The 27,500-nt window shown below is 48.8% G+C and overlaps 4 protein-coding genes across 10 annotated transcripts in view; 1 reads left to right on the top strand and 3 right to left on the bottom strand.

The window, feature by feature from the left end:
• LOC126575606 (dynein regulatory complex subunit 2) overlaps positions 1 to 766 on the top strand; it is a 3,222-nt gene extending 2,456 nt beyond the window's left edge. Inside the window, exon 4 of the mRNA XM_050236380.1 lies at positions 1 to 766. This exon is cut by the window's left edge and continues 319 nt beyond it. Coding sequence (XP_050092337.1) covers positions 1 to 758 — 758 coding nt within the window. The 3' untranslated portion in view covers positions 759 to 766.
• A 5-nt stretch (positions 767 to 771) lies between these two features.
• LOC126575604 (differentially expressed in FDCP 6-like) lies at positions 772 to 14,674 on the bottom strand. Of its 5 annotated transcripts, none has more exons than XM_050236375.1 (5): positions 14,426 to 14,674; positions 3,664 to 4,268; positions 2,466 to 2,654; positions 1,132 to 2,388; positions 772 to 1,057 (listed from the first exon to the last, which is right to left on the bottom strand). In XM_050236375.1, the coding sequence occupies exons 2-5, from the start codon at positions 3,766 to 3,768 to the stop codon at positions 932 to 934; spliced, it is 1,677 nt and encodes a 558-aa protein (XP_050092332.1). In that variant the 5' UTR covers positions 3,769 to 4,268; positions 14,426 to 14,674; the 3' UTR covers positions 772 to 931. The 5 variants fall into 5 exon arrangements, with proteins under 5 accessions (XP_050092332.1, XP_050092333.1, XP_050092336.1 ...); XM_050236376.1 differs by having other exon boundaries at positions 14,512 to 14,674; XM_050236379.1 differs by lacking the exon at positions 14,426 to 14,674 and adding an exon at positions 13,803 to 13,820.
• A 981-nt stretch (positions 14,675 to 15,655) lies between these two features.
• Positions 15,656 to 20,136, bottom strand: LOC126575607 (E3 ubiquitin-protein ligase RNF25). 2 transcript variants are annotated; one of them, XM_050236382.1, is made up of 5 exons: positions 19,649 to 20,136; positions 19,458 to 19,526; positions 18,575 to 19,271; positions 18,003 to 18,444; positions 15,656 to 16,616 (listed from the first exon to the last, which is right to left on the bottom strand). In XM_050236382.1, the coding sequence occupies exons 1-5, from the start codon at positions 19,654 to 19,656 to the stop codon at positions 16,498 to 16,500; spliced, it is 1,335 nt and encodes a 444-aa protein (XP_050092339.1). In that variant the 5' UTR covers positions 19,657 to 20,136; the 3' UTR covers positions 15,656 to 16,497. The 2 variants fall into 2 exon arrangements, with proteins under 2 accessions (XP_050092339.1, XP_050092338.1); XM_050236381.1 differs by having other exon boundaries at positions 15,656 to 18,444.
• A 3,975-nt stretch (positions 20,137 to 24,111) lies between these two features.
• LOC126575612 (mobility group protein 1A-like) overlaps positions 24,112 to 27,500 on the bottom strand; it is a 6,238-nt gene continuing 2,849 nt past the window's right edge. For both annotated transcript variants that reach the window (XM_050236390.1, XM_050236389.1), the window contains exons 2-3: positions 25,040 to 25,238; positions 24,112 to 24,851 (exon numbers count right to left, since the gene is read on the bottom strand). In XM_050236390.1, coding sequence (XP_050092347.1) covers positions 24,663 to 24,851; positions 25,040 to 25,189 — 339 coding nt within the window. In that variant the 5' untranslated portion in view covers positions 25,190 to 25,238 and the 3' untranslated portion in view covers positions 24,112 to 24,662. The remainder of the gene's footprint in view (positions 24,852 to 25,039; positions 25,239 to 27,500) is intronic.

Genomic DNA, 27,500 nt, shown 5'->3' with positions numbered 1-27,500 from the left:
AGATGGAACTCGGCAGTCGGATGGATCAGGAGCAGCTGAAAACGCTGGCCGTGTACAGCAATGCCGCGATCAAGCACCTGCAGGCGCTCCAGAAGAAGGTCAAATCGATTCACCAGATAGCGACGTTCTGTAAAAAGTACGAAACCGAGTCCGAAGATCTGCTGCCGTTCGTGCGGGATGATAGCCGGGCGGGCGTTCGTTCTAGGGCAATCTGTGGACCCGGCGGAACCGATGGGACCGACCACCAACCGGCCCTCGGGACGATGGATGCCTTCAAGCAGGAAGTGTTCGGTACGGCCGAACTGTTCGAGAACTTCTGGATGCGCTTCAACAAGGCGCGCATCGATGTGGCCTGTTTGCGGGAGGAGAAACAGCAACTGATCGATCGGAATGAACAGCTAAAGGCTTACCTGAAGGACTATCTCATCACGGTGAACGTCAACAGTGGTGGACCGGTGGAATCGTACGAAGGGGACCTACTGACGCGTCGGCCCACCTCGATGAAGATCGCGAAGCTAGGCCAATCGAACGATGGTGATGATGATGGTGATGATGCGGCTGATGACGACGGTGGTGAGAACAAGCGGACAAGTGGCAGGAGAAGCAAAGCGGTACGCTTCCGTAGTACCGCCACCCTTAGGCGTCCCGTGACCTGCATCGAGGCGAACCTGAGCAATGCCATCCGGAACGATCGGTTGTTGGGTGTTCGGGCAAAGTCTTCCACCATCTACTCCATGGTGCAGCACTCGAAGGCTTAGTTTTCGCATTCAATTTTCATTTCTTCAATGGCTTTATTCAACTTCCTGTCACGCCATTGCTAATTGCTGGAATGGTTAGTCCTTAGAGGGTAATGTACAGACAGACACACTTACTGCTAGAGCGCGGGACTCGCGGGTTAATAAATTACAAATCCAGAGCGCGGTGCACTGGCCTAGCTAAACCTACTGGATGTCCTTGGTCCCGCTACCAGCACCGGTCGATCGGCTGCCACGAAGGATTGTGTCCGGCGGATCATAAACTCACCCGCACTGCCACTACGAATACTGGGAGACATGGCCTGGAAGTGGACAGACCGAGAAACGCAGAGCGGTTAGCGTAGTCTTACACAGAAAGAACCGACCGTCAACTGACCTGTAGTTTGGCCTCCACGATGCCCTTGTTGTCCTCCGACAGCTGGATCTTCTGGCGGGCCAGCTTCAGCTCGCGATCGAGCCGTTTACGCTCCTCTTCCAGCTGGCGCAGCATCGCCTGGGCTTCCAGTAGCTTCTGTTCGTTCTGCTGCTGGCGGCCCTCGAACTCAATCCGCTTCTGGCGCTCCTGCTCCAGTAGGCTCGTCTGTTCGGCCTGCAGCTGCTCCAGTTCCTCGCGCTTCTCCCATTCCTCCGCAAGTACGCGTGCCTGCAGTGCTCGCACGATCTCTTCGTCCCGCTTCGCCTGTATCTCATCCTCCAGCATCTTCTCCAGGCACAGCTTCACATCCTCTAGCTCGGCCACGCGGCGCGAATCCTCCCGTGCGACAGCCTCATACTGACGCGCCTGTGATTCTGCCGCCATCCGTGCCTGCTTCTCACGCTCCAGCTGTACGTGCGTCTCCTCCAGCTTGCGCAAATGCTGACTGCGGAGCTGCTCCTCCTCGAGCCGGCGTCGCTGCTCACTTTCACGCTGCTGTCGGCGCCGATTGACCGTATCGCGCTGGAACCCTTCCCGGCCGGTCGAGTACGTGATGGCCAGCTGCAGTGCCGCTATCCACTGGAGACGTGTCTTGTGATCCAGCGTGCCCAGCTCGAACGTACGATCACCGGAAACGAGGGTGAAGCGCTGGATGCGCTCGTGACGACCCGAGCTCGGTTGACTCGGTTTCACCATGAACCGTGAATCGAGCACGATCGTACCGCACACCTCCCGGTCGGTTGGGTGCTTGTAGTACGACAGCTCGCATGGGCGCAGGACGAAGAAGTACTCACGGAACGTCGGCAGTACGTATCCGCGCCGGTACAGGCAACCCTTCTTGATCACGTCCTCGATCAGCGTCTGGTACATGTCACCGATCGCCTCACAGATCGACTCCCGGTAATCGTTCACCTTGTCGTAGTTTTTGAACCGCAGCATCTCCAGCAGTTCGGCGAAATCGAACGATTCGTCCGATTGCCGCAGGTAATCGTACCGACCGCCATCACCGTCATAGTTGAACCCGAGCGCATTCAGCAGATGCTTGATGATGATGAGCGCTTCCAGTGGGTGAATCTTGACCGAGTAGATGTCCGGATCGGACGCATCCGGTGCGAGGTCAGCGACGAGACAGAAGATGCGGAACAACCGGTAGATCGCCTCCTCCGTGTAGTCCTGGTCGTTGGTAACATAGTTCATGCGGCACACTAGCCAGCAAACCTGCACAAAATGCCAAGAAAGCGTTTTAGACATTGTCCTGTCCTTGAGCAGACCGGCAAACGGTCGGCTCGACTTACCTCATCGATTTTGGTTTCATAGTTGCGTAGCGCCGCCAGGGGTAGCTCGTTCGAGACGCCAGCAAACACCTCCTGCGCCAGGTAGTAGCGATAGTGCTCAAAGTTGAGTGTCGCCGTTGACCGGAAATGGTCTAGCCCACGTTCGACACCGTACAGATCGAGCAGCGTAGCAATATTGGCCGTCAAGACCTGCGAAGGATGACATACATGATGGTACAGAACAGGGGACGGTCAAAGTTCGGTTCTCAGACACTTCCTAATAACACGCTAGAACACCAAGCAGCCCCGAATAGAATGTCCCGCACCTATTAGCACCTATTCCGCGGCAATCCGCGTTAGACTGAACTGTTTATTGAACGCCGCTGTGTCGTTGCTGCCTCCCGCCGTTCGCCGAAATTAATGGACTGTGTAAAAACCACGAAATGGATCGCTTGGAATTAATTTAATTGCGCCAACCGCCTTCACTGCACCGCGGCTGTGGTATTATGCCGATACTGACGACACCAGCAATAAGGAAGTGCGGTAGCGAAGTGCGTGCCAGCAGCAAGCTTTTTTTACGACACACTTAACCGAAAATGAGCCTCATAAAGCCAGTGGCGGTTGGAGCCTCATAAGAAAAGGAGTAACTTGTTGTCGCCATCTCAATTAAGGGGCCGTTTTTTATTTTATTTAAAGATTCTATCAGCTTGTATTAACTGACAACCATTATATGGACCATGATAAGTATATCTTTTGCACAATCTACTTTGTAATTTGCGACCGTAAAAAGTCTCTTGTTTGTTTTGTAGATAACATATCATACGATCAGTCTATTCAAAGCATTTTGCTGAACAAATATTCCACATAGTTTTAAAAATTGAATTGCTAACTAGCATTCAATTGAATTATAAAACATAATCATAATACATTTAAAGTAAGTAAGTAAAAAGTAATAACGTAAAAAAATAAGTTAGCATTACTACAAAAATTGTAATTCATGCGATAAAAACCGCAGCAGAAACAAAAAAAAGAGCATAATGTTCGAAACTATGCAAAATTGGTGATAATGGAACCGAAAAGGAAAACAATTAGAAGAACAATAAAGAGCACTAATCGATGAGAATGTGTTGGCATGAAAAGGAATCGCGCAAGTGTTAATCGCAGCAACCGGTATAGCCAACACGATCAACTTAAAGCCCCAACCTCATGCCGAACCTACCTTCAGCTTCGATTTGCTCACGAACCCATCCCGATCCTGCTGCAGCGCATTGAACGCGTGCCAGATGCTGTTGGTAACGTTCTTAAGTAATGTCGCCATCGTCATCCACGTCTTCTCTGCTCACTGTTAACACACTGCACTAACTGATACGGTCAACAAGAAACCACACAACACAAAACACACTTTGTTCCGTAAAACAAATAACAAAAAACGAACGAAACACGTAACAGCACACTTTTGTACGTTCTTTTTGGTTCTGGCTGTTTGGTACAAAGCCCACAAACACAGTTTGTCACAGTTTGTCGCGATTGATCAGAGCACTAGAAGCAGCAGCATCAGCAGCACTAATGATGATGCAGCTCATCCGGGAGCTCATTTTCTAGTGAGCCTCAAAACGCAAGCACAGCACTAGATCCCATCAACGGACCGCACCGTGGTGCAACAGGTTGGGGGCCGCCTTTGGCACATCAGGCTTACGATTTGCACGTTGAGACAGGTTCTACCGACGGACGAGAGGGGGATGCTATTGGATCGGTTTTTGGATGGAGAATCGGTCGGTTCCACAACACAACACAACACACCTTTTGATGCAGCTATCTCGCTATCTGTGAACGAAGTAAAGAGGTGGGTAAAAAAAATAGAGTAAGCGATGAGCGAAGATGGACTTTGCGAAATTCGTTCAGAATGAAGCAATGATCGGGTGCTTCTCTCCGCTAGCGAGTGCATCGACGAGCATTATCTAACACGGCTTGCTGCAACCACCGTAGAGAGCTGGGAAAGACGGAGTTCATCGTCGAAGAGTGCATCGTCGAAGGCTACTGTGCAAACCGTGTGCGGGTGCATCGCCACCGTGCAACGCATACTACGCTGATTGCCATGGGAATGATGTCACTTCACACTGTGTCAAGAGAACAATTCACCACCATCGTGCTCAACGCGTACAGGGCTTTTACGGACTGATTGCACATTCTGTTGTTATCAGAAGGGAGAAGGTTCTGCGAAGAGCTGCTGGGGTGGTGCTGCCCGATAAAAGCGTCGGTTTGTTTGGATGATTTTGCAATGATAAGCGGTCCCTGTCCGTACAGTGCATCAGTCAGAGGCACTCCTTTCTGAAGACTCGAGGTTAGATTCGAGTGGAAACAGAATTTCATGATAAGCTTAAAGTGCTTTAGTTAAAAACATTTCTGTAAAAAAGATAAGCATGAATTAAGATAGTGATTAAACATAACAATTTTAATTAATTAGGCAGCAACCATTCTACACGACACCCCTGTATAAAACCAATCACCACCACACGAAGGGATGAATCATCCGCATTGATCCACATTTTAAAATTAACATAAAGCACGTTCTGAGCGACGCGAACGACCGTTACATGAGACCATTCACCGAGTTGTGCCAATGGACTGGACTGGACTGGACTTAGGACTCAGGTTAGATGGTCACAACGCTGTGCCAACCATATTAGGGGATGGAACCAAAAGGTACCACCGCGCGCTCTCGCACTCCTGCTGCTGACCGCTTTTAATTGCTCAACAGACCACCGGCACCACCACATCGGATCGCCCGGTCCCGGTGTCCTATGCTACAGACAGAGATTCGTCCGCCCACGGGGTGAGACAAGGTGTCGAACGCCAGAGACACGCCACGATGATGATGGCGATCGGTAATCACCTGCGCGTAACGCGACCATGGCGCGCCAGCTTATGACCGTTTGGTCAGGTCGACTTTCGAACAAGTAGAACGAGAGGGAGAGCAGAAAAAAAAACATCACCACCACCGCTGGCCAGTGGTAGTCCTGTGTTGGAGCCCGGCTACAGGTTTGCAATTCCATTTTCTGTGGCCGAACTTGCCGGCCTGGTCTGGTCTGGCGGGGCCTGACCGAAAGAAAGCAGCTGCCGGGCGAGGGCGTGGGAGAGTTGCCTTTTTTACAACAACGGCAGCGAGCTTTACAGCGATCGATCGGAGCAGGGATGGTGATCAATTTCACAATCGACCGGACAGTCGTTTGCGATTCTGTATGGAGCAATGACACCGGGGACTGGACCACCCCATCCACGGGGACGGAAAAGGTGTCGGCGAGATTTCGGCGTCACTTTCCTTCCTTCCCACCGTCTAGTGGTCCACGCGGACCCGGGGACCATTTACGGGAATGGCGACGACACTGACGACGAAGACAGTTTTCGGTGGCATCCTATGGACCTTTGGGGAGAAGGATCCTGATATGGTGGTCCACCTCAGTCCGGACTGTTGATTAGATTGGAACGCTGATCGTTTAAAAGTCAATCGAATCGAACAGTACTTATTAGCGAGCGAAATGGACGTCTTAGTGGGTCACCACAAACCAAGGATGATGTCCCATCCGCCCCTCTTGTATTGCCACTTATGGAAAGGACAATACTGAGATTGCGAAAATGGGGCGTAGTATTGGGATTCGATCGGCAACCACTACAAAACTGTCGAGGAATTTTCGAGCGAATCGAGAGGATCACTTTACCGGATTGAATCAAGAACAACCGTGGCGTCTACTCAGCATTCTCCCGCGGCCCATAAAGACCTTTCAAAAAAGGGACTTTTCCATTTGATTGTTTTTATTGCCAGCTGTAAACCGATATCTCACCAGACGATAAGCGCATTCCTCCTCGATTCCGGGCTCTCTCTCTCTCTGTACTTCTGCCGACACTCTGCCAGGGTCTGGGGATTCTAAAATGACATTAAAATTAAAGCCATTTGACATAAGACGACGGATGGCGTCGTCGTGCCGTCTCATTAACATGCAAAACCGTTTAATCCGAGTTTAGCCTTCGGTGACCTTCGCGACGAACTGTGCCTGCGCGCTGGCCAACTCCGCGAACTCCGCGCGATGCACTTGACGCGACGCCTGAAATGAAATATCTGCCCCTGTCTCCTCCTGTTCCCTCTTCTCCAGCTTCCAAATATGGACATTTCTTTATCAAAACCACTCTTCCGGACGGGACGGGACGGGACGAGTCGATCGCGCTTGTTGTAAACAACAAACGCAGCTACGGTGCGGTGCCATTTTTTGAGGCAGAACTGGACACAACGGCGGTCCGAAAGAACGATAAATCGGACCCCGATCGAACTGATCGACGAGCCGGGGGAAGCCCACGGAGCGAAGTCATAAACCAAAAGCCATCCACGACGACGACGACGGACGTGAATGGCGAAGGTGCGCACGAGCAAAGGGAACATCATCCTCATCAGCATCACCATCGGCCATCATCAGGTGGTATTCAAATGAGACGCGCTGCGATTTGTGTGTGCTCGGTGGCGCGCCACATTGGCGACTTCCTTGTCGGTCGGTCGGTCACCACAAAGGGATTCCCGTGCGCGCGCGCGCGCGAAACGTGTCTTGTGTGTCGCACAGTTACAGCATCGCGCTCCAGATTTGCAGGGAGATCACCTTAGATCGGCACCCAGGGCCTGGCACTCCTGGTCCCTAGCTAGGGGAGCCAATTTCCAAACACGGGAGAATAGCGACTCCAATCGCGGACCGGTGACCGGTTTGTGCTATCGCGATCCAGACGAGAAACGAGAAACGGGCGACAACTTGCGAGGCGTGTGCGTGGGCGCGAACCACCACCCAAGGAGGAAATCATTTGCGTTTTGCTCCGTTGTGATGATGATTTGATGCTGGTGCTGCCTCAACGAACGGCGAGAGGTTGAGGACCGCGTGTGCCCAAAGATGGTCACCGCCATCGAGCGGCAGGAGGTGTTCTAGGGGGCCCGCACCACCAACCGGGGCGCAGATATATGTGGCCACGAGCGAAGGCCAGAGCACCGGACCAATTGCTCGCGAGACAAATGTAAACAAACCGCGTGATCTTCCTCGTTCGACCCTTTCGGCCAAACCACTGTCCTTGACCGTCAGGCACGTCAATGTAACCATCATTTACGAGCCCCGCGGAGAGGAGGAGGAGGAGGAGGAAGGTAGGGTGGCAGCTTGAAGAGGGCAAACGAGTTTTATGCCCAAATATGATCCAAACAAAATCATTGCCACCCGCACGGACCGCTCACTTGCCACTTTGGTGGAGGTAATGAGCCGAGTATGGGTGATGGTTGGTTGGGGGGGGGGGGGCGGTCTGTCCAAACGATGATCGTTATGAATTCCACCAAGACCAAAACAAACAACCACCAATCTCGCTCCCTCTCTCGCTCCCGCTCTCTTCCGCCGCTTAATGCGCGGGAGAGATAAATTGCTCGGTCGTGAATCGAGCTGGCGTGAAGTTGTCACCCCAGTGCGCAGCATAAACTATGGCGTGGCGCCAACACACCACACACCTTGGGACCTGGGTGCTTGGTGTGTTGGGTTCCGTGTGCCACGTTTACCTTCGACATAATACAGAACGATCGTGCCGTGATCTTGACCGTTACGATTCAGCGCAACCGAGCGGATCGGATATCGGAGCGTACGCCGCCGCTCATCGGGATGACAAGTTCATAAGGTGCGCACGTGGTGCACGCTTCGTTGACGTTGCTTGGGCGAGCTTACAAAAAAGGAACCGCCAGTCACTCGGTATTGCATCTGTATGTGCATGCAAGCCTCGGGATCGGGGGTCTCGGTAATAACTTTGCTTGAATGACAGAACACAAATCTCTCGGCACAACGGGCGGGTGGGGGGGGGGGGCTACCGCTGAGACTCGTGTGCCCTTCCCGATCGCAGATGACGACCAAACACCCTCTGCACAGCAGCATCAGCAGCGGAGGGAGAGAGAGAGAGAGAGCTACGATTGCATCAAAATAAACACGAGCTTAATGTCCTCTGCAGCGTGGCAGTGAACCTTGAACCTTCAATTTAATCTACGGTACATCCGGTCCGGTGGGAATCACGATCCATACGACCCCGTCTGTGATGTCATGAATTCGCTCCGTCAAATCATCACTTTTTTATATAAACTTACATTCCTAGTAGGCAATCGGAGTAAGCGTAGCACAAGGTAAGCGCATTCAACTAGTATCCTGGTAGTCCTTGGTTCGATTCACAAGAATGCACAACACTCAAGGACATTGAAATTGTTAAATTAGATCAACAAAGCAATAGAATTTTTAGGTGGTTTGTATTTAAAAGTCCATCCCCCAGAGTAGTATTAGGTCTATGCGTTGAAATCCGCGGTGTTTGTACCAAATTTAATCGGTTATTTCTCAATAAACCTTAACAATCTGCTTATTAAACATATTGACTTTCGCTAGCCACTACTTTTTACTATATTTTGGGCAATTTTCGAATTTCATGTCGAAAGAACTGCTCATCTTTTGAAGCAGTTTAGGCAACTGCCCTCTTTTCAATACTTTCATAAAGAATGAGGTGCTGTGCTTCCAAACAATTTTTTAATCAACCAAACAAGAAGTATTTAGAAAGAACAATGTCTGGGGAATACTGCGGGGAGGGTAACATTTGGTTTTCGAGGTTTTCAAAAAAGTTTTCATCGGTTTTGCAGCATGCGGCCTAGCGCTAGCATGTTGAAAAAAAAGTTTATTACGTCATTTTTCCCATTTTTACCGATTTTTAGGGTCAGAGCTTGCTTCAAATGGATCAATTATTGTTGATAACGTTCTCTATCAACAATTTCATGAGTTTCCGAAAGTTCTTAGTGCACGACACACGTGAAAACTGGATTTTCTCATTATTTTGGTGTACCCGAACCTTCTGTGTCTTTAAAGACAAAATCTCCGCTTCTAAACCTTTGAAGCCAGCTTTCACATTTTGTTTTTGTATCGTAACATGTTCAACATAAGCTTAAACCAACACATGATAATTTTCAGCAGCTGTTTTCTTGAAATGAAAAAAGGTTTTTAAATCTCCCCGCAAAATAGACTTTTCAAGCACCAAACTTGACATTTTCAACTGGAGAAAAAACTATGTTGTAGTCAATATTATGAACGGTGCCATATAGCGTTTTAAAGGTATTTAATTGTACTTTAAAACGACATAACAAATGAGGATGTCAACCATCCCCAAACAAAATGGCGCCATGTATTAGCAAAACCACGGATTTCAATGCATACACCTAATACATTAAGTTATCATCATCATCTTTTGAACCAGATAGCGATGGGTACACCACCCTCCAGTCAACCCCTCAATAACCGGATAAGGGGTGACAACTCGCAGAGTTCCTCTTATCAGAGAGTGTAATCATCAACAGCAGCCCGCCCCCCCCCCCCAGGTCGCGAGCGATGCTAACGAGATTCCCTCACCTCTCCTTCTTTTTTTTTTTTGTGCACTACAGGAAGTGTCCGTCTCGCAAACTGATCGATTAGCGGAGATCTCTCCGGACACACCGTCGCTCAAACACCTGATAATTGAATAATTGTGCCACCGGACCTGTTCGAGCGTGATGGCTGCAGACGTCCAACGTCGACACCAGCGCGCACGACGCGACGCGACGCGATTTGACGTTTGACTTGTTCCGCCAATCATAAAATCATGTTCCAAATTAGGTAATCGACCACTAGCCGCAGCCGCCGCTACCTGCTCCAGCTGGTTAATGGCGGGGCTATCATAGCTCTCTGACCTCTCCGATCTACCAGCAGGTGGCCACCGGTAAGTAGTTATATTCAGCGGGTGTCGCTACTGCCACTCCATCGGCGTCCACTTCCTCATGGCTTCAGTAGTCCTCGACAAGACTCGACACTGGCCAAACAAAAAACACACAACCACAGTTCCACAGTAACTGTACAGCACCGCTCTAGGCGCGATCGCGTTTTTGGCAAATTCAAGCGGCATCGACCTTCGACCAACGCCAGCAAAACGGAAAGCAGAGCGCATGACGGAAATCCAGAAACTGCAGCAACCCTCGAGAAACAAACCGGAATCACATACTCCCTCTCGCTCGTTCTGTCTTGCTTTCTTTCTTCGCTTTGCCTTCCTGCCTATGAATCACTCGATCACACGATCCTCGCACGATACTTGTTGATGAAGAGCCGTACTCCTCCACCGATCATGTTCGTCTTGGCGACGCAGCAAGGGGCTAGTGTCTGCCAATCGTACATTATGCCGGGTGTCCGGTGTTGTGACACTTTGTGGCGAAGCACAGCGATCGTACGCTAGCACACGCACGGTGCTAGTGGCGCCAGCATGATCGAATGGCATCGATTGATCGAGCATTTTGGAGGTGAACACACGCTCCCCATCGATCCCTCCTCCTCTTCGTCGCATCTCGACGCCGTTCACCTTCCGGACCGGTCGATCATTGGCAAGTCACGGTCGGTCACGAATACGGCCAATCCGCGATCGAGCGAGATCGAGCGCACGATCTCTCTCGCTCTACCGATGAATGAACTCATTGAGCATCAGGCGCGTAGTTATTCGAACCCCTCCCCCCGATCACTCCATAGTGTATGGATCCGATCTTTTGTCGCGATCCGCGATGCCAAACGGCGAGCGAGGTTAAAGTTCAGCGAAAACTCAAACCTGGCGCCCTGTACCTTGACCATCGGGGTGATGATCGCTACCATATATCGAACGCGCTTCCAAGCGCTAACCACAGGCAATTCAAGGGTCTGTGTCTCGGGCAGTTCGAACTTTCTCGCTTCTTAGTTGCTAAACACAGCGACAGCGGTAGAGATCAGCCGCTGGATTGCTGGTGGCTGAAGAATTAATTAGTACGAACAGACCTGGGCCCGGGCCTCGGTCATTTTGCGGCTAATGAGAGCGCGCGCACTGAGCGGTGAGCATAATGAGGCGGCTAATGGGTAAAGGAATGCGGTGGCCACCGTCTGTTCCTCCGTACCTTCCGCGAAGGACACTCGCAACCGATTCTAATTGCGCGCACCGCATTCCGCAGCCTGCACTCCGGACTTTGGACTGGCAGAAAGGATAGACCGGGCCAGGGCAGGGGCATTCTATCTGCGCACAATTCGATCTTCGAAGACGGTCCTCGGTGATGACAGATTTACGTTCCAGCGCTGGAGCGCAAGTGCAAGGTTTATGGCTTGGATGGCTGGACGCGATCGCAATGCACTCTCGTCTCGTCCCGCCACACGCTGCGAATCGATGCGCTTTGTGCTCCGTAACGCAATTACCTCGTCAAAACCGGACCGACCGGAGACACACGATCGCGCACACAACCATTTTGCCTCGTGATTAATTAATTAAACGATCATTTTGTGTCCGGTTGTGCGGCACTCCTCGGGCTGGAGAGCAGTGACGGAAAGGGTCACAGTGCGGACTTGGTAGAGCACAAAAGAAAAAAACCAATCGAGAAAATCCACAAAACATTCCACGATCGTACAGGGTGGGTGACGGATGTGGGGACACTTTCCTTCGTCCGGAATTTCATCTGTACCGATTGCGTGCCAATGCAATTCCTTTTTTCCTTTTGACCTCTCTCTCTCTCTCTACAAGCGTAGTGGACGCTTCCGGTTTGCCTTGTCACCGCGATCGTGCACAGATACACACAATCGGTACACAAATATTGCCGCTTAAACGGCGCCGACCGTGGTCACTCTACTTGCGCGGTTTTTTTTCTCATTCTTTTGGGTCAAAATATTGGTTTAATGTCCACGCGCACGCTCGTCGTCGTCTGGTTACTACTTTGTATATAGTCGCCCCGTAAGAAGCACAAGAGTCTGTCTGTCTGTCTCTCCTTCAGCCAGGAGCGCAATGCTCGGACGATCGATCGATCGATGGCCTTAGCTACGGACTCCACTCGGAGTGACATGCACGCAATGGACCCCCGCCGGTCCGTCGCCAAGATGCAGCTGCTGCACTTGAGAACAGGACTGCTCGTGAGAGAGAGAGAGAGAGAGAGAGAGACAGAGAGCAAGAGACAAAGGAAGAGAGGGGGGAAAGATCGAGAAGGAGCTTCCTGGCGGCGATCAGCATCTCAAGCTCCCCAGCTCAAGCATCGGCTCCCCTCCCCTCCCGGGGGCGATCGACGCACGAGGTGCGAAATGAAAATACATCCTTGAGGCGCACCCCACACACAAAACGGCTCCCGGGGCCGGGCAGTGAATTCATTGCCCTTTGCCTGGGTGAAGTCTTGGCAATTGTGGTCCCGAATGGAGACGACTGGACGACAACACATTCCATGGACCATGAACTCTATCGCGGGTTCGGGTTCGATCACTCTCCAAGTACCAACCAATCCCCACTGCAACGGTGCCGGCCGTCGATTCATGTAGCAGGAATGCAGTAAACGAGACCGACTTCAATGCCGGCTCAGGGCACGTTTAAGGCCCCCCCCACCAACGAGAAAGCCGGCTGAAAGGGCATCTTATCACTCTCGGGACCATACCGGGAGGGCGGTGCAAACAAAAACAAAACGCCCGCCCCCCCCCTTTCCTCATTCCAGGCGATATTTACGAGGCCAAATAAAAACAAAACAGTCACGCATCGGGGCTCGTGACTCAAGGATTTGAGGGGAGGACTCGCCATGGCGTACGCCATGAAGAGAAATCAATCAAAGACCAGGGCACCCAGGCAGGACCCGGAGTCTGGATGTCGCTCCACATCTCGCCGAGGCTAGAGTTGGATGAACAATTTGCATTAACGGCTTTGATAAGCGTGTGTCGCTGTACCGCTGCAGCTGACGTCCGGCGTCCGGCGTGCGGTTTGTCTTGTGAGCATTCCGCCCGCCAGTTGAACTCTTGTCTTAATTTTATACATTTTTAAACGACGCAATTTATGCATCGTGCGCTTGCGCCGGGGTGTTAATAAAAACACATGTGGTGAATTGTTGCGATTGTAACCGCAGACAATCATCAAATCGTAATAGAACGACAACTGACAACGCTCTTGTCTTCGTTTGAATCAGGGGAAAAAATTAGGTCACATTGGAGACCAAACAATAAGAACCTTTTTTGCGTTAATTTTAGTATCGTGATGGGCCTTAAAGGTCTAAGAAAATTGGCTCATATGAGGTAAAGCATATCAATCGATGAATTAGAAAATATACAACTGAAACTGATTACAATTATGATTTCAAATGGAAGTAAAGTCAAAGAGAACAGAAACCAAATGATTATAATTTGGAAAAATCTCTATAAACAACTGTATCTGTACTACTCGTACTGAATTATACTCAGGAACTCTTATTTAAGTATTTCAGTTACATTCAGTCGCTGTAACTGTGTTCGCTTCCATCGTAAGCTAAATGAAACTCAGCAAACTTACCGCTGGTTGGATATCACTTTGTTTTATCAGTCGATAAACGCATAGAAACTTGCGTGTATCCTCCTTCGAGATACGAGTAAAGGTACACAGGAAATACCGCTAGACTATTTGAATTCGATTTTGACCTCCCTTCAATCTAAATCAGATTCTACTTTACACCAAGTAAATAAAAAAATCAAAGCCAATCAACGACCCTCGCCAAAAACGCGAACAACAATACCACCCTGGCCTGTTGGTAATGTTAAATGGAATGATTGAACGTGAAATTAGTAGCGTCCCCCAGCATTAGACATGTTCTATCAGCCACGATGCCACACGTTCACGCGACACAACCTGAGCAACACCGCGTTGATAAGATAAACATATTTCGCACACTTGACTGTCACAGTCCGGTCCGGTGGGCACGATTGATCGTACCCACCATTCAGTTCAGTTCTAGCCACCGCACTTATGTTGCATTCTACGGAAACTCGAGTGTTAAATCAGCGATCTAGTGCACAAAACGATATCGAACGCATCACGACCGCATCGCTCACGGCGCTAGACAGTATCAGGTGATCGTGGCGATCGGTTTGCACAGATCAGCAGCTTGCTTGGGCCACTTAAATCTAGCACCACTTTACCTAGTAGGTTGCAAACATGAGGAACGAACGAATCATTGATTACTCAGCATAACATTCGCGCGAGTGCGCAAACACAACGTACGCACACGGACACGGACACCGCGATGATGGTAAAGCAGGAAACGGATGATACCCGCGCACTACTGCCACACGTCTCAGTGGTGTTTGACGGAGCCTTAGCTTCTTCGATTCACGACCGTTAACGAGCGAGCTCGAGGACAGACTGTGGCGCTTCGCACGACCCAACGGCGACAACAGCGCACCACAGCCCGGCCGACCGAGCGCACGGATGCCCCACCATCACAGCAACGGTGACGTCGCACGGGGCTTTCGGTTGTGTAGTCCGGGGGGGGGGGGGGGGGGGGAGGAAGGTTGACACCCGCTTATAGCTCTCGCTTCACTATGATTCATTCGATCGTGATGCGACCTTAGTGGGGTGTTCCTTTTGGTTCTCTAGATCGATGCGTCATCGTGCATCGTGCCGGTTAGCTCGTCTTGCGCTCGGTCTACTCCTACTGCATTCGGATAACCGGATTCGAAAGCACAGCGCATAAAGATAACAGGCGCGTTCCTTCTGCACTTTCGGTAAAGGGCCCGACCGTCGGACGCCACCGGAAAGAACAGAAGACAGGTCAACGGTGGTATAACGCAGTGTAGCGGAGCACGTGCGACGCTGCTTCAGACCAAGCCCATCGATCAGTGCGGCCTAGTGCCGCAGAGTGAAGCGTGGTGCTATCGCCAAGAATTCTTGCTTTACACTCGGTAGAAGATTAATCGTTTCTCAATTAAGTTTTTCAATAAAAGGGAAACTAAGATTCTACTGTAATCTCTAACTAGGTGCAACTAATACAGTTGCGTATCTAAAGCACTATGCAGCTATCGAAAGTGGTATTCTAACGTAAAGTAATCTTCTTACCCAAAGTGCTGGCTAGCATCACATTCCACCGGAGCAGCTCCTTCGTTAGAATCGTTTTACTTGTTTACACAAGCTCCAAAAGGTCATGGACGGCGTTGAAGAAACCTAAGATGGAATAGTTAATGCATGAGAATATAAAGACCGCACGATTGCTAACAACGTGACCTGATGACGACGACGACGACGACATCGAAGGCTGTTGCAGAGATAATGTTGTTTCATATACCTCACCGGCCACCAGGAGGCAAGCCAGCAATGGCCACATTCTTTCGTTGGATTCAAGTAAGTGTATAACGCCCTTAGGAGGGTTTTATCGGTTTGTTTGCTCTTCATTTGATTTGAGTTTAGTGTGCTGACTGACGTTGACGTTAACGTTGATCATATCCTGCAGTGAAGGAACGGGATTTGTGGGGACCTGGGGACTGCAAGGGGATCGCTATTTGTGTGGCTACATATCCATCGTATCCAATCCAATGCGAGAAACTTGCTACCCTAGTCTAGCCATTTACTCGTTTCGCTGTGCCGTGGTTGTATGAGAAGTAGTTAGGTTAGACAATAAATCTGTTTCTTGCTGGTACAATTCCTTCACTATGTATGTGTAATTTTCCTTCCACTTTGCTTATAAGTTCATCAGTAGATTCCTTTTTTCGCTGCCAATTATGTAGATTCATTCATGTGGCTCATTTATCTAACTTTACTTGTTTCATATTATGTTTTTCTTGACGTATTATCTCTCATCTTTTGCAATTAATAAGTTGATGTTATTCTGATGATCGGCTTTTTCAAATATTAATTGTATGGCCGTATCATTTGGATTCATTGATAGTTATGGTTGATAAAAAATAATTTCTTCCTTCCGTTTTCGCCTGTACTTCTCTAGCTTGGATGATATCATTTCAGTAAACCAATAGGACTTTGTTCCCGACAACTGTGGGCAGAGTTTCCTGCAGTCTTAGCATTTTAAACCACTTAATCGGTCCACCACGAACACTCCTGAAGACTACTTCTTTCTTTCATTCCATTTCTCGGAATACTAGCCATGCCCGGATATACATTCAAATGTAATCGTGTATCCTATTGTAATCGTATCTCATAGTGGAACATAGAAAAAATGGATTTGAATTTGAATATTTCATGGTTTTTCTTTTGTTTTTCTTCATCCTGAATTTCCTCCTGTATAGTCTTTTGACGTCCGCGTTTGGCACGCATGATACGCGATAGTAGTTTGTAGTAAATTCGAACTTTGGAAGGTAGATATAAATGGGAAAACCGATTCTGCAAAGAAAATAAAAACAGAACTTTACAAAAAATAAGGTTTGGCGTTGCTCTAAAGCAGTCTCTGGTAGAAAAAAATCAATTTCCATTTTCAGAATTCATCAATTAAAATCACTGTCGCCGACTTTCAACTATTCAAATCCCTCTGATAATGTATGGTAACGATTAAGAAACACATTAAAATGGATATTGCCTTCTGTTGCCTTGTTTCGCATCCCAGATAAGGATTTTCTAAACTAAACTTTCACAAAAAAAACTATTTACAACAACGTGTCGTGTCCAGGGCATATGCTACAGATGACCCTGCATCGGGCATCGTAAGGCATGCTCTGGGTGCCTTTTACCGATTGGTACGATCACGTTCGAACCTAACTCTAACTTAATCTACATGGAGTTAACCGAGAAAATGCTCCTGCTGCTTTGACTAATGCGTTGCCTGGCATCGCAAAGAATTAAACACAAAGCCTCTTCCGCTGCCATAAGAACACAATCACGCGCACAGTCCTCTAGGAATAAATAATAATAATAATAATTATAATGTCTCACTCACAGCAACGCAGATTCCGCTTACGTGCGCTCTTTCTCTTTTTTTTCAATAACCACCCACACTGTACTATAAACCGAGGGAATAAGTCCAACAAGGAACCGCTGGCAACCTTAAACAGAAAAGTAAACTGACCGAAATTATATCCTTCCAGTTCGCTTTCTTCTGCCGTGTGACCATTGCCACAGCGGATCGTATGTACCCCGTTGGCAGTGGATCGATTCGAGATGATCGATCTACAGACAATGGCCTTCCTGGGCACATTTGATTCGTTAGATTTCCTTGCGGAACGGTGATCATTTTATGATCGCTACGAGGAAGTTGGTTCGGGGGAAGGTTCAAGAATGATTTGCTAAAGCGTAACTGCAACCTAGGGCCTATGCTAACGGCGGGTATCTTTCCGGTAGTGCTGGTAACGATTAGAATAGCAGTATAAGTTGCAACGTAAACTACCCTCTGCAACAGGAGAACGAGTCCCGTAACAAAGAGGAGCAGATGGGGATGATTCGACAGCTTACGAGTGAAATTAACTAAATGTTATATCAACATTATCGGAGTCAGAGCACAATCAGCCAATACCGGATGCTGCTGCTGATTGGTTTGTTCTTGGTGGTGCTGGTAATAGTGGGGATGATGGTGTTGGCGGTGTGCGTCTTCGTAGTAACGGTAGCTAGGCAGATGCATTGCTTGGTGCGCTTGAAGCAACTCGAATTGTCACCTGGCATCGGAGTTGCACGGAGTAGTTAAGTTCTTCGGAGCTCCTCCGGTGGCCGCTGACGATGATGATGAGGATGCCCCACCGCTCCCATTCGCCGTTGTCCCTCCGGCTCCTCCCCCCTTACCGTGGTGCTGCTGCTGATGATGATGGTGGTGGTGATAGTGATGTTGCTGACTGTGCCGGGCATGTCGATTGCTATGATGATGATGATGGTTGTTATGGCGACGATTCCGATGGCCACGCTGTTGCTCGACCTGTGCCCCGATACAGGTCGGATCGCTGCAGAGTGCAGTGTTGTCCTCTTCGGTTCCATTTGCGTGTGACTGGTTCGCAGAGGATGAGAAGCTGCTGCTGCTGCTGCTGCTGCTACTGGCCGCTGCAGCGACAACTGTTGAGTGACGATTAGGACCACCCTTCGCACCGCCACCCTTTCCGGAACTGTTTTTATTGCCCGTCGACGTATGTTGCTTCCCTTTTCCAGCCTGATGAGACGGTGCGTTGGAGTTACGGACCGGTTCCGGAGCGACGGACACAGCAGCAGTGATATCGGCCGTGTTTTTCGGGCTCTGCAATTAAATACAATGTTCTAGATCAGTCAATTGTGCTTCGACAATGAACACTAGATGGTATGACGGATTGCAATATAAACTAAAAACGATAAGGCCTGCTTGCACATGAGACGCATTGTGTCCTTACCTCGCCATTCGCTGCCTCGGTTTGGATCGCAATCACGGGCGTTTCCTCTGCCTCCGGATCAATGATGCCTCCACGGCTCTTCTGGTGCAAATACAACCGAGCCATCCTTGCCTGCAGCGTCTTGAGCTCATCCGTCACCTGGAACCGGGGAGCGCTCTCGCGTTCGACCGGTGGCCGACAGCCCATCAACGGTTCAACCTCCACCTCTATCGATTCCCGGCACACGGGACACTGGGCCTGAAATGGTTTCGCCTCCTTTTGCTTCCACACCGGCAGCTTGTCGCGTTCCTCTTCGTAATTCCGCCGCGAAGCATTGATGTGACACGCGAGGCAATGACTATGCAGGTAGTGATAGCACACCGTCTTCGTGAACTCGTCACCATCGAGAAAGCCGTACAAACAGATCACACACTGGCCGCTCGGTCGATTGCTCTCAGTAAGCCGTTCACGAATGATGTCGATCAGGTCGAACACCACCGGTTGGCCGACCGATTCCGCCAGCTTCTCATCGACGGCCGCCTCAATCTGTCCGATGACGTGATCGTCCAACCCGCGCGGATTCTTCAGCCGTATTAGCGGACGCACATCCGGATACCCGCGAACCGGCTCCACCTGCAGTGTTATGCAAACGTACTGGGCGTTCTGCTCTTCGCCCACCGTTGGGAAGATGGTCGTTTCGATGAGTTCCGGAAATCCGCTGCAATCGATACAATCGGACAAGAGAAAAACAAAGTATGATAAATGCTAGAGCCAGCAGTTAACTATATTGTGCAACACCACAGACACTGCACCAGCACGAGAGTACGTGCGGGACCGGAAGATATGCAGACAGGGCGAATCAATAACTCCGGATGGTCTGCGAAAAGACCACTTTTTCTCTTACCTCGCGTTTTTCGTTATTCGCACATCATCCATCAGGATAGCCTCCAAGGACTCAACCTCATCCAGTAGCCTGTAAAAGATGAAAAGCAGAGCTTTACCTCGTACAAAATGTGCCTCACTGCCTACTACCATCGATAGAATCGATAGGCAACCGGATGATGGGCTGAAGGACCACACAGCCTTGATACTTACGCATCCATTCCTTAAAACGTTGATTTTGAGGAACCTGTTCTTTTCTTTAACAGCACAAAACCCCTTTTACTTGGCTGCTTTTATCAACTTGCGAAAAATTGGGAAAATGCTCTCGCTCTCGCTGCCTGACCGATGACCGTAAAGTTTCCACCCAGGAAAATGCACTCGCATACGCAAACACCGACACAGACACTAGCACGAGCGCGTTCAATGACTGAAAGTGCAAGGATCCGATAGTACAGCAAGGCGCACCAACAGTGCCACTAGCCCGAAACTCCCACCCGGATGCGCTTTGCAAGGATCCCAAAAAGCCGAAACCAGCACGACCAGGAGAGCGAAGCAACACACAATCCGACAACGGTCGACAACTCCTTGCTATCCTTTTCTCTCCCTACCGGAACTTGGAACTCGCGAATTCTGGCGAAAGAGCGAAAAATCAATTTTTTATCCTTGCGCGAGTATCCTTGCTGAACCGAAGATTTCAGGAATCGCAGGCTGAAAGAGCAGGATGCTCGGGGGAGGAGTGGGAGGGTCGCGGAACGAAAACACACAAACGTCACATTTTGAACGACTGCCGCAGGGTTGCCAGCCGACTGCAGGCCGCAACTGAGCACGCACAGTGGTTTTTCCGTTATCGAGCGGCAGTTTTCACAAAAAATCTCCCAAAAACGTACCAGAAAAGCAACCTGCTGCTACCAAGATTTCCCGAGTGTGATCCTTTCCGGCATTTAAGCAGTACCTGTTCGATTGGATTAGTTAAGGCCTCAGCATTCAATACTTACCTCAGCTCCCTGGCCAACATCTTTCATCACCTTCGATCCCACAACAAATCGTCCTGGCACAAATCAGCTCGTTTTTTCTGTACTTTGTATTTCCTTACTTTTTCACAAAATTTATTGTTTCATTTTCTCTCGGGTTCTTTAATTCAACTGAAGTTATTTCCCAAATTGGCCGGAAGAGAAGGAGAAAAGATAGGATCGATAACGAGATGGTCCGATTCAGCGCACTCTCTTCCTTTCCGCACACCTTTGCCCCCCTTCGCTTAAGGATACTAAGTGGTGGCGTGCACAAGAGCTCACGCACCTGCCGCACAATCCCAATGCACTCCGCCCCCACACACCACAGCACACGGACCCAACACGACGATTCGAATGGCATTATTTCTGTGGATCAGAATCCAGGCGGTGCGGGCGCGGGTTGGGGGGTGTTGACTGGATGCGCTGCTGGGGACGACGGATGTGTGTTGCTTCGATGATGATACACGAGCGCCGGCGGGCGTGCGCACACACAGGGCCATGGCAATTTCAGTTTAATCGTAGATGGCTGCCTTCATGTTGCTACTACTGCGGCTGCGGCGACCTAAGCCAACTCTGATGCTGCGGCGCTGATGCTGCTGCTGGATCGATCATTTCTACTAACTCCTCCGCTAGCTCTTCCGCACCTCGCCCTTTCAATAAGCTTTCTTTCTACCGCTATCTTCTCTCTCTCCTTACTTCTCCTAGCAACAAATGTCAGCTTCTCTAACCCTCTAAAATCCCCCGTTTTCTTCACCTGTTCTGCCATCTACTAAAACACACAGAGACACGCATCCTAAGCAGATCAAGGGATAAGAGGGTTAAAACTGGGCATGTATGTATGTGTGTATGTATGTACGTGTGAGTGTTTAGTGTGTGAGGTGTAGTGGGATTTACAAAATCAAAATTGATATCCTGGAAAATGCCTCTGAATGCGGGGATGAAATGGGGGTGGTGGTGTGATCCTCATCCGACCGGAAGGGGGTGGTGGTGTGTGTTGTGGTTGTTTTTGGTGTTTTTGTGTGTATGTGTGTGTGTGCGTGTAGTGTGATTGTGTAAAATGTTCTCTTTTGCTTGTTTGTGTAGTGTATCTGCAATTACACTTTCCTACTTTCTTAAACCCCCTTTCCCGCCCGCCCGCCCCAATGTCCCTTCCCACCCGGTCCCCACCATCCCTCTCTCTCTGCCCACGTCCCACACCCTTTGTTTGTCCCTTACATCCTGAACTAACGTCTAAGAATAATTTTATCCCATTTGTAGGTCTCGTTGTTTCCCGAGAGGGGGGTTGTTTTTCGTCATATTACAATCTGTTGTAGCGTGGGCGCGCTCTCTCTCTCTCTCTGTGTTTGTAGAGATTGCGCGATCATTACAACATTGTTAAAGTAGAAATTTGTTTTGTGGTTATGTCAGTAAAAATAAATGGCGAAAAAGAAAGTACTCCTTTCGGATACTGAACTCTCTCCCCCCACAGTGCCGCCCTCGCCGTTCATCTTCAGCTGCTTTTTTACGTCCTGGCTTCTGCTCCTGCGCCTGCTCCTGCTGCTGCTGCTGCTGCGCTCTTCCTCCTTCTGGCTCACACAACACCTTCACATACGCCCGCGCGCGCGCGCCTTTCCCGTGTCTTCTTGTTCATCTCCTTCTCTTCTGTAGTTAACGCGCGTTTTCTTCCTTTCGCTTTACATGGCATTCAATTTGTGGGTGGGTATAGGTGGGTGTGTGTGTGTGTATGTGAGGGTGTATGTATGCAAGAGTGAGGAAAGAACTCTTCTAAACACTATTCTTCTTCATCGCAAGCTTATTAATTACGGCCTTCCTTGAAAAAGAAATAAACGAAAAAACACGGAAATAAGATACACAACATTCGGCAAGAGTAGGAAATATAGAGAGAAAAGGGTGGATAGAGTGAGGCAGAAAGGGGCAGCAGCTACATTAACGCAGCAAAGCGCGAAAATGTGGAAAGCATTATCATCCCACAACACAGTTGGATAGTTGTATTAAAGAGAAAAAAAAATATCTGGGGTGTAAAATCAAACAAAAAGAGGACCACATCAGGAGAGCGAGCGATGCCTGTAGTACTGGAAGGTGGGAGCGGTCGTTTTGTTTTTTTCCGATAAATTTTAGTAACTCAAACAAACAACTTGTTGCCCATAAGGGGCAACAAATCTTTCTACTCTATTTTACTTTCAGAGGCACGAACTTCGGGTTTTGATTTTTTTTGTCCTGGGTATCGTATAGATCGAGTAGGAAGGTTAGTTAAAGAGAGAGAGAGCATCATCATGGATTGATAGAAGTACTACTACTTTGGAAGAGAGGGATTATTTTCGTTAATTTTTCGTACTGTTGTTGTTTCTGTGTGTAAAAGGTCTCGTGTAATTGCGGATTTTTTTCCTTTTCTTGCTAGGTGTGGAGGGGTGCTGCTTCTCTGCTATTTTACTTCACCCACATACCCACATACCCAAACACACACACGCACACGCACGCACATATGAATTTGTTGTCGCGGTTACGCAATGGAGGCAACTGCGCCATGTTTAGTGCAGAGATCGGGCTGTTACCACACAAATCCGGTCTTTTTTTCCTTGTTTTTTTGTGCTCCTATCAGCAGCGGTTACGATAGCAAAGCAAAAGCAAAAGATAGATACCCTCCTCCTTCTTCTGCGTCTTTCACTATCTTCTGGTGTTCTTATCTTCTCCGGGCAGCTTCTTTTCTTCATCCATTTTATGGACAGCAGCGCATTGAACGCGATACGCGTACGTTACGTTACCATGGTTTCCGGGTTCAGAAGCCAACTATTCATTCTTAAAATTTGAGGCTGAATTTGGATGTTAAAATTCACAATCTGTAACACATCATTGACTCCAAAATGCCAAACTTGCGCAACGACCGCATCGTGCGGTTCTGGTTAAGATAAGAACACAAAACGGTGAAGAGAAGAAGGACGGTAACCTTGATGTAGCACGTTGCCGAGGCTTAGGCGCTTGAATGGTTAGGTGAAGCTGCTGTGTGTTGGAGAGGCTCGATTCTGTTCAAAGCAGAGTTCTCGCGACAGATTAGAGCGCGAATGGTTGGTGGTTCTTCTTGTGATCAACTGTCGGTAGCCATGCAACGGAGGAAGGAAGTAATCCAAAAGATAGATGGAAAAGTTGCCTTTTGCATTGGATTGCTCCAACGCACCTAACATCTTTGCTCCATCTCCTTTTTCTTACCCACATACATTCACTCGGCAATACAGCCAAATAACATACTACAGTAGTTACATTACAGCTCTCACAGCTACGGCAGATGACAGTGATGGAGGAGAGTTAGTTAGTCTGAAAATCCTAAATATTTGAGCTGACATTCCAAAAACTGGCACCGGAAAAGCATACGCGCGCCCGCTGCTGGCCCGCTTCCGAGCTACCCTTGTCTTCTTCTTTCCGTAAACGAAACCAAAATCGTAGCAGACCTCTGCGCCCCGTACTCTACGCCAAATAAGCGGCGTTCGCAGCAACCTCTGGCAAAAATGGTTACCACCGACCGGCGCGCGCCGCACGAGAGTTTACGCGGCGTGATCATTGCCACCGCCGCGCGCCTGTTGCTGCGCCACCAGGGCCATGAGAGTTCGGGGCGAACGAGAGGTCCTTGTCTGTTCGATTTTCCCGTAAAATAGAGATGCTTACTAATGCCTGTTTTTGTGTTTTTCAATAGGTAAAACTCTATTTTCAAATCTTTGTCATTTGTTTTTTTTTCATTCGTTTCTTTGTGTAAAGTGGTGTGGTGCCGGCGAATGGTGGTGGTGGGTGGGTGGTGATGGTTAGAGGGTTGGTTTGATGTAAAAGCCGTTGTTTCTTTTTATTATAAGCTTGGGTGGAATTTCTCTAGTGAGGACAGAACGATGAAGGAAAACAAAGTGAATGTAGAATGAAAGTGGGGGAGGAGGGAGGCGATTAGAATTCTGGTTTAGATTTAGTTTTCGTACTGGTAGGTATGTTGTACTAAAGATGTCGAAAGTACACTTCTCCAACGCGAGAGGTGTTGCGCATTTGGTTTTAGTATTTTTTTTTTTTGGAGACAGCAATTGGTTGAGTTGAGGGATATCTTTTGAGATGATGTAGGGGGTGGTGTACGTTTTGCTGTGTGTTTTGTTTTGAGAGGGAGATGCTGTGATTTGTTGCTGAAGTAAGGCCCCGAACATTTACACAATAAATTAAAAATAATTATTTTAAGGTTAGTGATTAGTTCAGTCGCTCTCATCTCCAGACTCGTCATCCTCATCCTCCGAATCCTTCTTTTTGCTCTTTTTCACCACTTTCTTAGTTGCACCTTTCTTTTTCTTTGTGACGGTATCCTTGCTGCCACCATTTTGCTCGAAGTCCTGCATCTGTTTGTTGTACTCGTCCTTCATCTTGGCAGCTTTGAATTCCCACTCCTGCAAGAAGAAACGAACGAAAGAAAACCGGAAAAGCGAAAAGCTTGACTTAGTTACATCATCTAAGGACAATAGTGATGCTACTATCGTAGCAATCTGTGATGCATATATGGAGATCCGAACGTAATTCTACGGATCCGTTAAGTGAACGAAATGTGCCAATATATAGATATACTAATAATACTTACGCTCTTATCCTTCATTCCGCGCCACAGCTCACCACCCTTCTTGGCGATCTCTGTCACTTTAATTCCGGGATTCTCCTTCTTGATCTGTTCGCGGGCCGAGTTGAGCCACAGCATGTACGCAGACAGAGGACGCTTCGGTTTCTCAGCCATTGTTGATGGTTAGTTGTTTTCTTCTTTTGTTGATTTAACACACAAAACACTAGAAAAGAGAAAAGATTATGATAACATTAAAATTCACTTGCATTTAAAAAATATATAAATCTCAAAACGAATTATTTTAATTAGGTTATATTTTTTAATTAACAGACCTCCACAATTGGTCGGTTAGTGATTGAACATAAAACAACCCAGAACAAAAACCATTGGTGGGATGATCCCCCCAGTTTTCCACTGATGATTGCTCAATACGAAAATTAAAATATCAAACGCAACTCGTCCGAGCAACGCCACCTTAGTTTCCGGAGGAGCAACAGAGCAACCGTCGAAGTGTGAGAGAGCGCCTGTAACGGTGTTGATGAGGAGAAAATATCACCAAGCGACCGCCCAGTGACGTCGATAGCAGCGCCAGCAGCAGCAGCAGCATCATCATCTCACATATTTTGCTGATGTGTCTCGCTGGGCTTACTCTCCTCCGGTGGTGGGTTCAGCGATGCTGTGCTCCCCCTCGTACGCGTCCACAAATCGGGTATATTTAAGAGCTTCTATATCTACTTGCCCCAAAAGGTGGTAAACGCGTACGCATCTCGAGAGAACAGGACAGGAGGTGAGGGAGGGGCGATGCCAACGAGATCCCAAGAGCGATGTGATGGGCATACACCTTCTTCTTCTGCCTTCAAAGGGGGAGAGAGACACGTTGGCTCACAAACGGGCATGAGAGCATACAAGAAAGCCAACAAGCCGCCCGCCGGAGCACAAACAGCAGCACCACCAGCAGCAGACATAGAAAAGGCCAAGAGCCAAGGAAAGGAGAAGAGGCTTCTTCGGAATATGCTGATGCCTATTAAACGCCGCTTCTCTGCTGCTACCTTGCGCTTCTCTGCTATCCTCTTTGCCTCTCTCACTCTCCTTATGCTGTGGGCTGCTGTGTTTGCTCTCCCTCTTTCTGCTCGTGAAACGCAGCACGGGCCTACTACGACGGACAAGGACCCGAGACGAGCGTTAAAAAAGATGATGCGACGCGCACACGCACAGCTGCCGCCGCTTTTGCTTTGCTTCGCTCTGCTCTGCGCGGCGCCCAACACCGTTCACCTATATTAAACGGTTGGGATTTTATTTTTTGCCTTTCCACTCTCATACAAGCGGCGCGCGATGGGGCCAGCAGCTATACCAACAAGAGAAAAAAAAAGTGGGGCTCACTATCACACCACACACCACCGAATTGCCCATTTCTCGGTCGAACAAACAAAATGGATGAAATCTGTTCGACGAGCTGAGAAAAAGAGGGTTGTTGACGAGAGCGCAATACACCACACGAAATCTCCCCTCGTTGAACATGAATGATCTTGTGTTTCGAATGGAAACGCAACATAAAGTACCGAATGTACGACGCGTCGAACATGTATGAACAATTCAACATACAATGGGTTGAATTTAATAACAAAAATACCTCTCTTTTATCGTTATAACACTAATCGCCACACGCCATCCACAAATGTTATGCTATAGCATGGACAGTGTATTGCTTATTTCACGCAGGACCACTTATAAAAATGATTTCTCAAAAACGAATTCACTCTACTAAAAGAAAACGTTAATGTGTAGCACACATGACACATGAAAAATGCGCGCGCTTTTTCTGTACCGAAGCACACAACCACCAGGCGGAGAAGCGAACGGAGAGAGCAGCGCGCGTGATGTGGGATTCAAAATTATTCACGTGTCAAACCAGCAAAGCAAGCGCCGTTCTTGTTCCACGCCAAGATGGACGACAATCGGCGGTTGAGGCATTTTGAAAGTCTGACGCCCCGGATATCGAGAAGCGGGGAAAAAAAACTAATTTGAAGACATTTCCACAATCCCCTCGGCAAATCCAACAGTTCCCTATCATCTTGCCCACCTTCTTGTAACGACACCTTGAGTGGAATTGACAAAATGGACGACGCGACACTCAGGAAGGAAGGCAGCACGCTCTTATGTACGCCGCCGGAGCATAACCGCCACCAGCGAAGAAGGAGGGCCGCTAACCTCTCTCTACGAGACGCCACACGCCAACGAGCATCATATACAGCATCACTTTTTTCGCATTTTATATTGCCTTTCGAGGTGCATGTAAAATCAAATTAATGGGTAATATGCTCACGATTCCAACCAAATTCAATATCCGGTCTAGCAGAGCGAAGCAAGCCGTTACACAGCGTTACGCGACCGAGCATCGTTTTCAAGGCGTTACTACGCAGGAACCACTACGACGACGACGACGCGTCAAGGAGAGCAAAGCGAACCCCATTATCACGCGGCGTGT

Source organism: Anopheles aquasalis, chromosome 3 (genome assembly GCF_943734665.1).
Source record: "Anopheles aquasalis chromosome 3, idAnoAquaMG_Q_19, whole genome shotgun sequence".
Lineage (NCBI taxonomy): Eukaryota > Metazoa > Arthropoda > Insecta > Diptera > Culicidae > Anopheles > Anopheles aquasalis.
Note: the sequence above shows the minus strand (reverse complement) of the source record. Positions and strands in the feature narration are given on the sequence as shown.

Coding starts and splice junctions, on each gene's coding strand:
- LOC126575604 (XM_050236375.1), bottom strand. CDS start 3,768: ATGACGATGGCGACATTACTTAAGAACGTTACCAACAGCATCTGGCAC. Junction 2,655..3,663: donor TGAGCAAATCGAAGCTGAAG/GTAGGTTCGGCA, acceptor CATCCTTCGCAG/GTCTTGACGGCCAATATTGC. Junction 1,058..1,131: donor TCGTGGAGGCCAAACTACAG/GTCAGTTGACGG, acceptor GTCCACTTCCAG/GCCATGTCTCCCAGTATTCG.
- LOC126575607 (XM_050236381.1), bottom strand. Junction 19,272..19,457: donor CGAATAACGAAAAACGCGAG/GTAAGAGAAAAA, acceptor TATCGATTGCAG/CGGATTTCCGGAACTCATCG. Junction 18,445..18,574: donor CCGAGGCAGCGAATGGCGAG/GTAAGGACACAA, acceptor ATTTAATTGCAG/AGCCCGAAAAACACGGCCGA.